The sequence below is a fragment of the Nicotiana sylvestris genome, chromosome 7 (genome assembly GCF_000393655.2).
Source record: "Nicotiana sylvestris chromosome 7, ASM39365v2, whole genome shotgun sequence".
Taxonomy (NCBI): Eukaryota; Viridiplantae; Streptophyta; class Magnoliopsida; order Solanales; family Solanaceae; genus Nicotiana; species Nicotiana sylvestris.
Window position 1 is genome coordinate 9272803 of NC_091063.1, and position 12134 is coordinate 9284936.

Genomic DNA, 12134 nt, shown 5'->3' on the forward strand with positions numbered 1-12134 from the left:
CATTATTCTGGTACCCGTGCTCTAGCTGTAGTTCATCATGGTAAAGGTTACATGATTTACCCCGGTCATTCAGCTCTTCCAGCAGCCAGTGGTATTACAGTTCCTCCTAGGCCTCAGGAGCCTTATTATGCACCTCCCGTATCTCGTGCACCTCCTACAAGGGGTGCTTTCAGTGGTTAGTCTAGCAGACCTAGCCCGAGCCAATCACAACCACCACGTCCTCCTAGAGCTTGTTTTGAGTATGGTGACACACGCCATATGGTGAGGGATTTCCCCAGACATAGGAGGGGTGAACCTCCACAGACTTCTCAGCCACAGCACGCTCCGCAGAGTTCTCAAGCTATGATCACAGCACCAGTTACTACCCTACCTGCTCAGCCAGCTAGAGGTGGAGGTCGGGGAGGTAGAGGTCACCTTGGAGGGGGAGGCCGGGCCAGATATTATGCCCTTCCTGCCCGTACCGAGGATATCGTCTCTGATTCTGTCATCAGAGGTATTGTCTTGGTTTGTCATAGAGATGAATCGATTCTATTCGATCCAGACTCCACTTATTCTTATGTGTCTTTTTATTTTGCCCCGCATTTTGGTGTATCTCGGGATTCTTTGAGTTCCCCTGTTTATGTTTCTACTCCTGTGGGAGATTCTCTTGTTGTGGACCGCATTTATTAGTCGTGTTTGGTTGTTCTTAGTGGTTTTGAGACCGGAGCCAATTTATTATTTCTCATCATGGTAGATTTTGATGTTATCTTGGACATGGACTGGTTGTCGCCCCATTTTGCTATTCTTTATTGTCATGCCAAAATCGTGACACTGGCTATGCTAGGTGCACCGTGAGTAGAGTGGAGGGATACCTTAGATCATGCTTCCAGTAGAGTTATATCATTCCTTAAGGCTTAGCGTATGGTTGAGAAGGGGTGTGATGCGTATCTAGCTTATGTGAGAGATGTCAGTATTGATACCCCTACAGTTGATTCAGTTCCAGTAGTACGAGATTTCTCTAATGTGTTCCCAGCTGATCTTCCGGGCATGCTGCCCGATAAAGATATTGATTTTGGAATTGATCTGTTACCGGGCACCTAGCCCATTTCTATTCCTCTGTATCATATGGCCTATCCTGAATTGAAGGATCGGTTACAGGAATTGCTTGATAAGGGTTTTATTCAGCCTAGTGTATCATCTTGGGGTGTTCTTGTCTTGTTTGTGAAGGAAAAGGATGGTTCTATGCGTATGTGCATTGATTATCGCCAGTTGAACAAAGTTACAATGAAGAACTGGTATCCTTTACCTCATATTGATGATTTGTTTGACTAGCTACAGGGTACACGAGTGTTTTTTAATATTGATTTGCGTTCAGGTTACCATCAGTTGAAGATTTAGGAGCCAGATATCCCGAAAACTACTTTCAAGACTTGGTATGGTCATTACGAGTTCCTTCTTATGTCATTTGGGTTGACCAATGCCCCAGCAACCTTTATGCATTTGATGCACAGTGTGTTCCAGCCATATCTTGACTCCTTCTTTATTGTCTTTATTGATGATATTCTGGTGCATTCCCGGAGTCGGGAAGATCATGAGCAGCACCTGAGGACAGTGCTTCAGACTTTGAGGGAAAAGAACTTATATCCTATGTTCTCGAAATGTGAGTTTTGGTTGCATTTCGTGGCATTTTTGGGTCACATGGTATCGAGTGAGGGTATACAGGTTGATCCGAAGAAAGTGGAAGCAATGCAGAGTTGGCCCAGACCATCTTCAGCTACAAAGATCCGCATTTTTCTTGGCTTGGCGGGTTATTACCGTAGATTTGTTGAGGGGTTTTCATCTATTGCAGCACCTATGACCAGGCTTACCTAGATGGGTGCTCTATTCCAGTGGATAGAAGAGTGTAAGGCGAGCTTCCAGAAGCTCAAGACAGCTGTGACTACAGCCCCAGTATTGATAGTGCCTACAGGTTCCGGGTCTTATACTATCTATTGTGATGCCTCGAGGATTGGCCTTGGAGCGGTATTTGATGCAGGACAGTAGGGTGATTGCCTACGCATCCAAACAGTTGAAGGTGCATAAGAAGAACTATACGTCATTATTTGTACGATGTTACTTTTGAGATCTATACTGATCACCTGAGTTTGCAGCATCTATTCAAGCAGAAGGACCTTAATTTGTGCCATAGGAGGTGGTTAGAGCTACTGAAGGACTATGATATCACTATTTTGTATCACCCAGGCAAAGCCAATGTGGTGGTTAATGCTTTGAGTTATTGGAAGGAGAGTTTGAGGAGTTTGGCTTATCTACCAGCAGCGGAGAGGCCCATGGCGATGGATGTTCAGGCCTTAGCCAACCAGTTGTGAGATTGGATCTTTTGGAGCCCAGTCGGGTTCTAGCTTGTGTGGTTTCTCGGTCTTCCTTATTTGATCGTATCAGGGAGGTGTTATTATGATGACCCTCATTTGCTTGTCCTTAAGGAAAAGGTCATGCATGGCGATGCCAGAGATGTGACTATTGGTGATGATTGGGTATTGAGGATGCAGGGTCGGATTTGTGTACCCAATGTTGATGGGCTTTGGGAGTTGATTCCAGAGGAGGCCTATAGTTTGCGGTATTCCATTCATCCGGGTGCCGCGAAGATGTACCAGGATTTGAGACAGTATTATTTGTGGGGGTGGATGAAGAAGTATATAGTTGGGTTTGTAGCTCGGTGTCTCAATTGTTAGCAGGTGAAATACGAGCACCAGAGACCTGGTGGGTTGCTTCAGCAGATAGAGATTCCAGAGTGGAAGTGGGAGAGGATTACCATGGACTTTATAAATGGAATCCCACGGACTTTGAGGAAGTTTGATGCCATTTGGGTGATTGTGGATCGGCTGACCAAGTCTGCGCACTTCATTCTTGTGTGTACTACCCATTCTTCAGAGCGGTTGGTAGAGATTTATATCCGGGAGATTGTTCGTCTGCATGGTATTCTATTTTCCATCATTTTTGACAGAGTTACTCAGTTTACATCACAGTTTTGGAGGGCCGTACAGCATGAGTTAGGTACTCGGGTGGAGTTGAGCGCAACATTTCACCCCCAGACAGACGGACAGTCCGAGCGCACTATTCATATTCTTGAAGATATGCTCCGTGCGTGTGTGATGTAGTTTGGAGTTTCCTGGGATTAGTTCTTTCCACTGGCAAAGATTTCCTACAACAACAGCTATTAGTCCAGCATTTAGATAGAACCGTATGAGGCTTTATAGGGTAGGTGGTGTAGATCCCCGGTGGGTTGGTTTGAGTCGGGTGAGTCTAGATTATTGGGCACCGACTTGGTTCAGGATGCTTTTGAAAAGGTTAAGGTGATTCAGGATAGACTCCATATAGCCTAGTCCAGATAGAAGAATTACGCGGACCGGAAGGTTTGTGATGTTTCCTATATGGTTGGAGAGCGGGTCTTGCTTCAGGTTTCACCTATGAAGGTCGTTATGAGATTTGGGAAGAAAGGGAAGTTGAGTTCGAGGTTTATTGATCCTTTTGAGATATTGAGACGTGTTGGGGAGGTTGCTTATGAGCTTGCCTTACCTCCCAGCTTGGCAAGAGTCCATCCGGCATTTCATGTTTCGATGCTCCGGAAGTATCACGACGATCCATCACACGTATTGGATTTTAGTTCAGTCCAGTTGGACAAGGATCTATCTAATATTGAGGAGCCAGTTGCAATATTGGGCAGGCAGGTTCGGAAGTGGAGGTCAAAGAACATTGCATCACTGAAGGTTCAGTGGCGGGGTCAGCCGGTCGAGGAGGCAACTTGGGAGACCGAGCAGGATATGCGCAACCGTTACCCTCATCTTTTCACCACTTCAGGTATGTCTCTATGCTCGTTCGAGGACGAATGAATGTTTTAAGAAGAGGAGAATGTAACGACCCGGCCGTGTCGTTTTACAAATTTACGCCATGTTCCCCTATTAACTGCATTCCCCGTGTTTGTTTCTACCATTGTGAGTTGTCAGGAGGATTCGTTCTGAGTTTCGGAGTGTTTTGGGACACTTAGTCCCTAAATGAGAGTTTAAGCTTTAGAAGTTGGACCGTATTTGGAGAAGTGTGAAGACGGCCTCGAAATGGAATTCTGCTGGTTTTGTTAGCTCTATTGGGTGATTTCGGGCTTAGAAGCGTGTTCGGAATGTGTTTTGGAGGTTCGTAGCTTATTTAGACTTGAAATGCTGAAAGTTGAATTTTTGAAGTTTTCGGTTCGATAGTGAAATTTTTATATCGAGGTTGGAATGGAATTTCAAAAGTTGTAGTAGGTCTGTCGTGTTATTTGGGACGTGTGTGCAAAATTTCAAGTCATTTGGATGAGGTTTGATAGATTTTTTGATCGAAAGCAGAATTTGGAAGTTTTGGAAATCCTTAGGCTTGGATTGGGGAGTGATTTATGGTTTTAGCATTGTTTGATGTGATTCGAGGGTTGGAATAAGTTCGTATGATATTTTGGGATTGGTTGGCATATTTGGTTGAGGTCCCGGGGGCCTTAGGTGAGTTTTGGATGCTTAACAGAAGTTGAATTGGACTTAGGAATAATCTGAAGTTGGTTGAACCTGTCATAACCGCACATGCGTGTATGCGACCCTATGTGCGGCTCCGCAGAAGCGACTGGAGGACCGCAGATGCGGTCTGAGGCAATTTGGGGTTTGGTCGCAGATGCGGCCCAGTTACTGCAGAAGCGGCACCGCATCTGCGAACAAGAGGTCGCAGGTGCGGAAGTTGGACTTTAATGAAAAGTCACAGGTGCGGTCCATTTGTCGCAGAAGCGGGACCGCAGGTGCGGTCCTATGGTCGCAGAAGCGGATTCGCTAGTCATAAAAAGGGCAGAATCAAGGGTTTGAACTCAAACTTTGAAAATTGACTTGGTAGCTCAGGGATTGGCGATTTTTGGAGAGGTTTTCACCTGGGTGTTTTGAGTAAGTAATTCTTACTCGGTTTTGACTAATTTCCACGAATCTATGCATAAATTCATCCTTTAAATTTGAATTCGGGGTGAAAATTTGGAAAACAATTTGGAAAAGTTCTTAGGCCTAATTTTGGGGTTTGGATCAAGATTTTGATGTCGGATTGGAATAAATTTGGTATGTATGAACTCGTGAGAGTGTGAGGATTCTGAATTCGTAAATTTTACCCAATTCCGAGACGTGGGCCTGGGGGGACTTTTTCGGTGATTTTCTTAATTTCGCGTGTTAGCTTTGAATTAATTAGTGGGATTAGTTACTTGAAGTTATATTTCCATTATGCAATTACTCTGAATAGATTTGGGCCATTTGGAGTTGGGTACTCGTGACAAGAACGTGGTTTCGAGTTGATTAAGCGGGTTCGAGGTAAGTGGCTTGCCTAACCTTGTGTGGGGGAACTCCCCTTAGGATTTGGTATTGTTGATATATGAAATGCCTTGTACGTGAGGTGACGAGTGTGTACATGTACTAATTGTTGAAAATCATGTTTTCATTAAGTAAATATAATCGTGTTTTCTTCCATGTTTATACTACTTGCAATTTAAGCCTACTATTAGCTTAGGGAAGCATGTCTAATTGACTTAATTGCTTTACTTGCTAAAACTGCTTTATTTGAATTCTATGCAGCATGCTAGGTTAGAAATACATGTTTTACCTTGCTATGAAATTTGGATTAAATTGAATATCCTTTGTGTTGTTATTGTGTATTTACTTTGGAATTACGGGACGATATCCTGGGAGATCCACCTGCATGTTTACTTTGGGACTATGGATTTGTATTCCGGTAGATCTCCCTGCACATTTATATTGGAACTACGGGACTACATCCGGTAGATTCCTCCAGTACTGGGTATTTATATTTGGGACTACGGATCGGGATTTTGGTAGATCCCCGCGCACTATGAGTTGGACTACGGGATGACACCCGGGAGATCCACTGGATGTTTACATTTTGGGACTACAGGATGGTATCCTTGGAGATCCCCGGTTTCTATCTATATGTGGAGTTATATTCTTTTTTTTGATTTCTCTCTCTATTGTAGTTATTATTATTCTTATTATCCTGTGTTACTTCTTACTGTTTCATTTCCTTGTGTGTGTGTGTGTATATATATATATATATATATATATATATATATATATATATATATATATATATGTATGTATGTATGTATATGACCAGTAGGGCCCTGACCTTCCTCATAAATACTCGACCGAGGTTAGGCTTGACACTTACTAGGCACCGCTGTGGTGTACTCATGCCCTATCCTGCACATGTTTTTCGTGTGCAGATCCAGGTTCTTCGACTCAGCCCTACTATCCTTGAGGCGAGGTGAGTCTTCAGAGACTTTGAGGTATATCTGTCTCGTCCGTAGACCGAGGAGTCCCTTTCCATTCTCTCTTGTAGTTATAGCCCTTCTCTATTTATTTTGACTTAGACATTCTAGAGTTAGAGCACTATGTAGTTTCCATAGCTTGTGATTTCATGAGATTCTATATTTTGGGAGTTGTTTTAGTTTGAGATTTTATATTTGTATATGTTGAGCGTCATCTTAAACATTTTATTATGTTTTATCCGCAGCTCTTGACTAGTTTTATCATTCATTTTCTTTTCCGTAATTTGTTAGGCTTACCTAGTCATAGAGACTAGGTGCCGTCACAATAATTCACGAGGGCGAACTGGGCCGTGACACACCTATAGGTGAAACCATACGACAAGCAAAAAAGTGTCTTCCAATCACTAATAATGAGGCAGAATATGAAGCTATGATTGCAGGATTAGAATTGGCACAAGAACACGGAATAGAGCAAGTCATAATCAAAAGCGATTCGCAGCTTGTAGTTAACCAAATGCAGGGGACTTATACAGCCAGAGAGGCGAGGATGCAGCAATACCTAGAAAAGGCACGGGATTTAGTTAGATAATTCCAAACTTGGAAAATCATGCAAATCCAAGGGAAAAAAATGTCGAGGCAGACGCTCTAGCTAATCTTGCATCTGCTGCGGAAGTAACAAATGAAGAAAACGCTTTTGTGATACATTTATTTCATTCAGTGCTTGATCAAGATAAAAACAAGGTAAATTACAATAATCTAACTTGGGATTGGAGAAATGAGATTGTCAATTTTTTGCAGTATGGAATACTACCTGAAGATAAGAAAAAGGCTCAAACACTTCGCTAAAAAGCTGCTCGTTACTGTTTAAATCAAGGTAATCTATATCGAAAAATGTTCGGTGGTCCTCTAGCAAGATGTCTCGGGCCTTCTCATACGAAATATGTGATGAGAGAAATAGACGAGGGACATTGTGAAAATCATGTTGGAGGAAGATCTTTGGTAAAAACCATAATTAGAGCTGGCTATTATTTGCCAAAATTGGAAGAAGACGCGGAAAAATTTGTGGCAAAATGTGACAAGTGCCAAAGATATGGTAACAACATACATTGACCAGCTGAATTATTACATCTGGTCGTTGCACCATGTCCTTTTATGAAGTGGGGGATAGATATCATAGGTCCACTACCACAAGCCAAAGGCAAGGTAAGATTTTTATTAGTGCTCACTGACTATTTTACTAAGTGGGTAAACGCGGGAGCTTTCAAACAAGTACGAGATAAAGGGGTCAGAGACTTTATCTGGCGAAACGTCATATGTCGATTTGGGGTGCCAAAGGAGATATTATATGATAACGGCCCGCAATTTATAGGTGCATAAATTATAGAATTCTTCCAAAGTTGGCGAATTAAAAGGATTACTTCAACACCTTACCATCCGGTAGGCTATGGACAAGCTGAATCAATAAATAAAATCATTATCAATAACTTGAAGAAAAGGCTAGAAGAATCTAAAGGCAATTGGCTAGAGGTACTACCTAGAGTCTTGTGGGCTTACAAAACAACAGCAAAAACAAGTACGAGAGAAACACCATTTTCGCATATATACAGAGCTGAAGCATTAATTCCAATCGAGATCGGGGAACCAAGTAAGATATATACTCAAGATACTAAAGAGTCGAACGAAGAAGAGATGCGGGTAAACCTGGAATTACTTGAGGAAAGGAGGGAAACAACATTAATAAGGATGGAAGTGGAAAAACACGTTATTGAGCGATATTACAATCAGAAAGCTCATCTCAGATACTTCAAGATTGGGGACTACGTGCTCAAGAAATTTTTCCAATCCACAAGGGCAGCCAACGCAGGAAAGTTAAGTCCAAATTGGGAAGGGACTTACAAGATTCATGGTATCGCAGGAAAGGTGCATACGAGCTTGAAATATTGGATGGCAAGATTCTACCTTCAAATTGGAATGTTGTTCATCTGAAGAGATACTACTTCTAAGGGAAGGAAATACAAACAGTCAGGTATCCCCATTCAAGATTTTTATTTTGAATTGTTAAAATTTTACTAACGATTTTAGATGATAGACAAAAAAGCTAACCCATACTAAATGATGAGTTACGACCTGAAACACGTGGAAGGAACATAATTCCCGGTCTAGGGTTACAACTATTCTGACAGAAATATAATGGGTTAAGCAGTCTTCATCTAAAATTGTACCTTCGAGTCCCGTATGTTTTTCCTTTTCAGGAAAAAGACCGCATGCAAGGAATAATAAAGTGCTCGAGATTTCATACTTCAAAGCTCAAACACTTGGGGACTATATAATATGCATATGGTATATGCATAAGGAAGGAAAAGAAGGCAGAAATAAGTAAATTTCAAGTTAACCCTAAAGTCTACTCAACAAATATCAAGTTTAGAGCAAAGTCACGAGCTAAAAAATGCAAGCCTCGTCCAAAAACTATGATGAATACACTAGTGGATACAAATTTCAAACTCCTACGAATGTTTAGGTTAATGGCAGTATTTAGCCATGGGTTATAAAGAAACCCTTGGATTTCTTTTACAAATCTGTTGTAAAAAAAAAACAGTTACAGAAGAGTTATAGAAGATATTTAAATACGTGTAAGATATTATTTAAGCTTGACAAAGTTCGAATGAAAACTTTATCAAAGTTATTCCAAAAAACATGTGTGTTCCTATTTCTCCTTTCGTATGTTTACACCATTATGAAGTTGAGATGTCTTCTTCATTAAGTGTCGTATATAAAAGGTCCCTCTTTTATAATTCATGTTTGATTCAAAAATCTATGAAATTAACTAAGGATTTCTAAAATGCAAAAAGTTAAAAGGGTAAAACAAAAACACGCACATTGAAATAAAATAGAAGCAAGATCGTGAACTTATAAAGAAAAAAGGCAAGGGCAAATCATTAAAAGAGTATAATAGAAACTCAAGTCGAAGGAATTATAAGTTGAAACAAAAAAAATTATAATATTCAGTTAAAACTAAGTATACTCTTAGTTCTAACTTAGTTGTCATTACAAAATCCCCAAAAAGACTGGGGGATATGTTGTTACCAAAAATATTACCCCAAAATGAGACCAGGGTAAAACCACCAAACATTCCACCAACAAAACAAAAATAAAAAGAGAAGTTAAACTTCACAAACAAACTTTCACTGTGGATACAGGTTCTGAAGAAGAATTCAATATGGCATCATCAGGAGCAGAAGGCTCGATTTGATCATAAGGAGTTGGAACATCCACCGCACCAGGATCAGCTTTAACATTTTTGGGAGTATCAGCCATGGGTGAAGAAAAGCTTTGGCTTTGCTAAGTCTTCTCTATTGTTTCTCTAATCTTTGCTAACTCAGCATTCAAGTTAAAACTTTCCTGGATAACCTCCATAAGAGTATCATGGCGCGTGTTCAAAATGGCCCAACTCACTTCAACAGCAGCCTTGTCCTCAAGAGCTTCGTAGTCTCGTTCCCAATAATCAATTTCACTCTTGAGCTCCTCCTTCTCAGCCAAAGCAACATCGTAAGAAGACTGTAAAGGGGCAAGTGAACTCTCCAAAAATAGGACCTTGTCAGAAGACACTCGGAGAACCTCTTGGATATGGATGAGTGTTTGAACAAGCTCACCACCATAAACCTCTTTCTCATTCAGCAAAGCCTTAAGGCTTCTGATCTCTTCAGCAGCTTTAGAGCGTTGTTCAGCAAAAGATGACTCGAGGAGGTTTTTATCCTTACCCGCCTGGTTGAAAGAAGATTTTTCAACCCCTAACTCCGATGCCATGACTCTCAGTTGTTACTTTAAGGTACTTTGTTTTCTTCTAAAACTTCCATCTAAAGATGAAGACTTTCATACTGCTTTTTCCAGTTATCTGCCTCAATCTGGTAATCATGCATCAATTGCTCTATATGGGAAACCCTTTTCATCATCTCTGTACCGATGAGATTGATCTACATAAAAAAGGGGGTAAGAATTTAGCAAAAGGAAAATGGAATAGAACATGAAAAGACATCAATACCTTCAATAATGATTGCACGATGTCATTCATCCAAGTCAATGTACTATGACTTTCTAACTTGGACTTTTCAACTGGACCAATCAAGGGTTTCAACCATACGTCAGCTTGTCCTGACTTCTTTAGAAGATTACCATCGGCTGGAAGTTCAATGGTAATTTGCTTCATCACTCTACTTCCACTTGAAGAACCGACTTCAATTCGAGAAATAGTAGTAGGGGGGACTATAGAGGAAGTCATAATGGCTTGAGGCGGAATAGAGACAGCAGCAGTAAGAACATGCACAGGGCGTTCTATTGGGACAGATACGGGGAAAGAGGAAAGAGGTGCTTCCTCAGACACTAAATCAAAACCTTCATTATCAAACCCACATGAAAAAAGTTGTTCATCAGAGTCACGAGCTGCCATAGGAGTCTCTTCGTCAGAACTCACTAAAGTGGCTTCAACAGGCTCAGTCATAGAAACATAACGAGGAGGAGTAATTTCATCATCTAAAATGACGCGTCTTCTAGCCCGCGGCCTTCTAACCAAAGAACTTTCATCTGATCCTCCTCCTCTTCAGAATCCTGGGATTTGTCAGATTTCCTTTTCGATGAAGAACTCAGGATTATCTCCTGAGCTCTTACTAAAGAGAGTCTAGAATCTGTGATTGACTCAGCGCATAGGAAACCCTGATAAAAAGAAGGGTCAAATACATTCAAAAGGAAGAATGAGTAAAAATAGAAGGAAAGGAATAAAGTTTTTACCGTGAGTCTTAACCTTCCAACCAAACCTGTTTGAAAGGTATTTCCAAGATCTAACTTCCATCAGAGCAATGGTCAACAATTTCTCTACCCAACATGGAAATTAGAAATATCTTCAACAATTCCCATGGTTGGTGAAATAAGTGAAACAGTCACGGGAAGAACAAACCCTTTCTAAAATAAAGGAAAAAGGGAAAAAAGAAAGTTGTAAAGAAAACTTACGTGCAAAATTCCACTTTTCAGGGAATGGTATATTTTTTTCACCTACTAACCCTACCGTAGGAGCAGCAACAAATTTGGTATACCATCCAAGGTCCTTATCATTCTTAGGGCTGACTAAAACCCTCTTACTCCTCGCCACCAAAGTAAAAATCCCATGTCGGAACAATTTAGGGGAGTAAAGTTGGATCAGATGAAAAAAGGTGAAAGGCAATTGAGCCAAATTAGCCTAGTACCTTAAACATGCAACAAATCTCCACACAATAGGGCCAATTTGTCTTAAATACATATTGAAGAAATGGCAGAGTTCAATAATGGCTGAATTAATAGGGGGTCTAAAGCCCAAAGTAAAAGGGTACGTATATGCAAAGGAAAAGCCAGCTTTGAAAGAAGTAATCCTTTGATTTGCATTAGGAATTAGAATTGGGAAATAGAAACTCCAATGGTAGTCTCTATGAACAATAGAGATCAAGCCTTCAGTAATCTATGAAGGGAAAACATCAGCACGATCATGAGAGGACATAGAGGAAACCTGGTTCCTAATTGACTCTCTATCATTATAAAAAGAAAGTTCAGAAGGGATAATCTAGTCTACTGTAGGTTCACGGATTGGCTCATTAGAATCCCTACTTCTGTCAGAAAACCTATATGTCAGAGAAGCCCTAATTCTAGAAGATGAAGGAGGAGTTGAACTAGGTAAAAAAGAAGAAGAACCTCTAATAGCAACCGACCCTAGACTACGCAATCTTCCCCCTCTCCTGCTTCTAGTAGGAACAAGGGGAAGTTCATCAACAATAGGAACTTTTTGTGGATTAGGGTTTGAAGA

General features: G+C 40.9%; 1 protein-coding gene across 1 annotated transcript; it reads left to right on the forward strand.

The window, feature by feature from the left end:
• Positions 1-7201: 7201 nt before the first annotated feature.
• LOC138872728 (uncharacterized) lies at positions 7202-8296 on the forward strand. The gene is made up of 2 exons (XM_070151141.1): positions 7202-7403; positions 7752-8296. Exons 1-2 carry the CDS (start codon positions 7202-7204, stop codon positions 8294-8296), a joined length of 747 nt encoding a protein of 248 aa, XP_070007242.1.
• The last annotated feature ends 3838 nt before the right edge of the window (positions 8297-12134 follow it).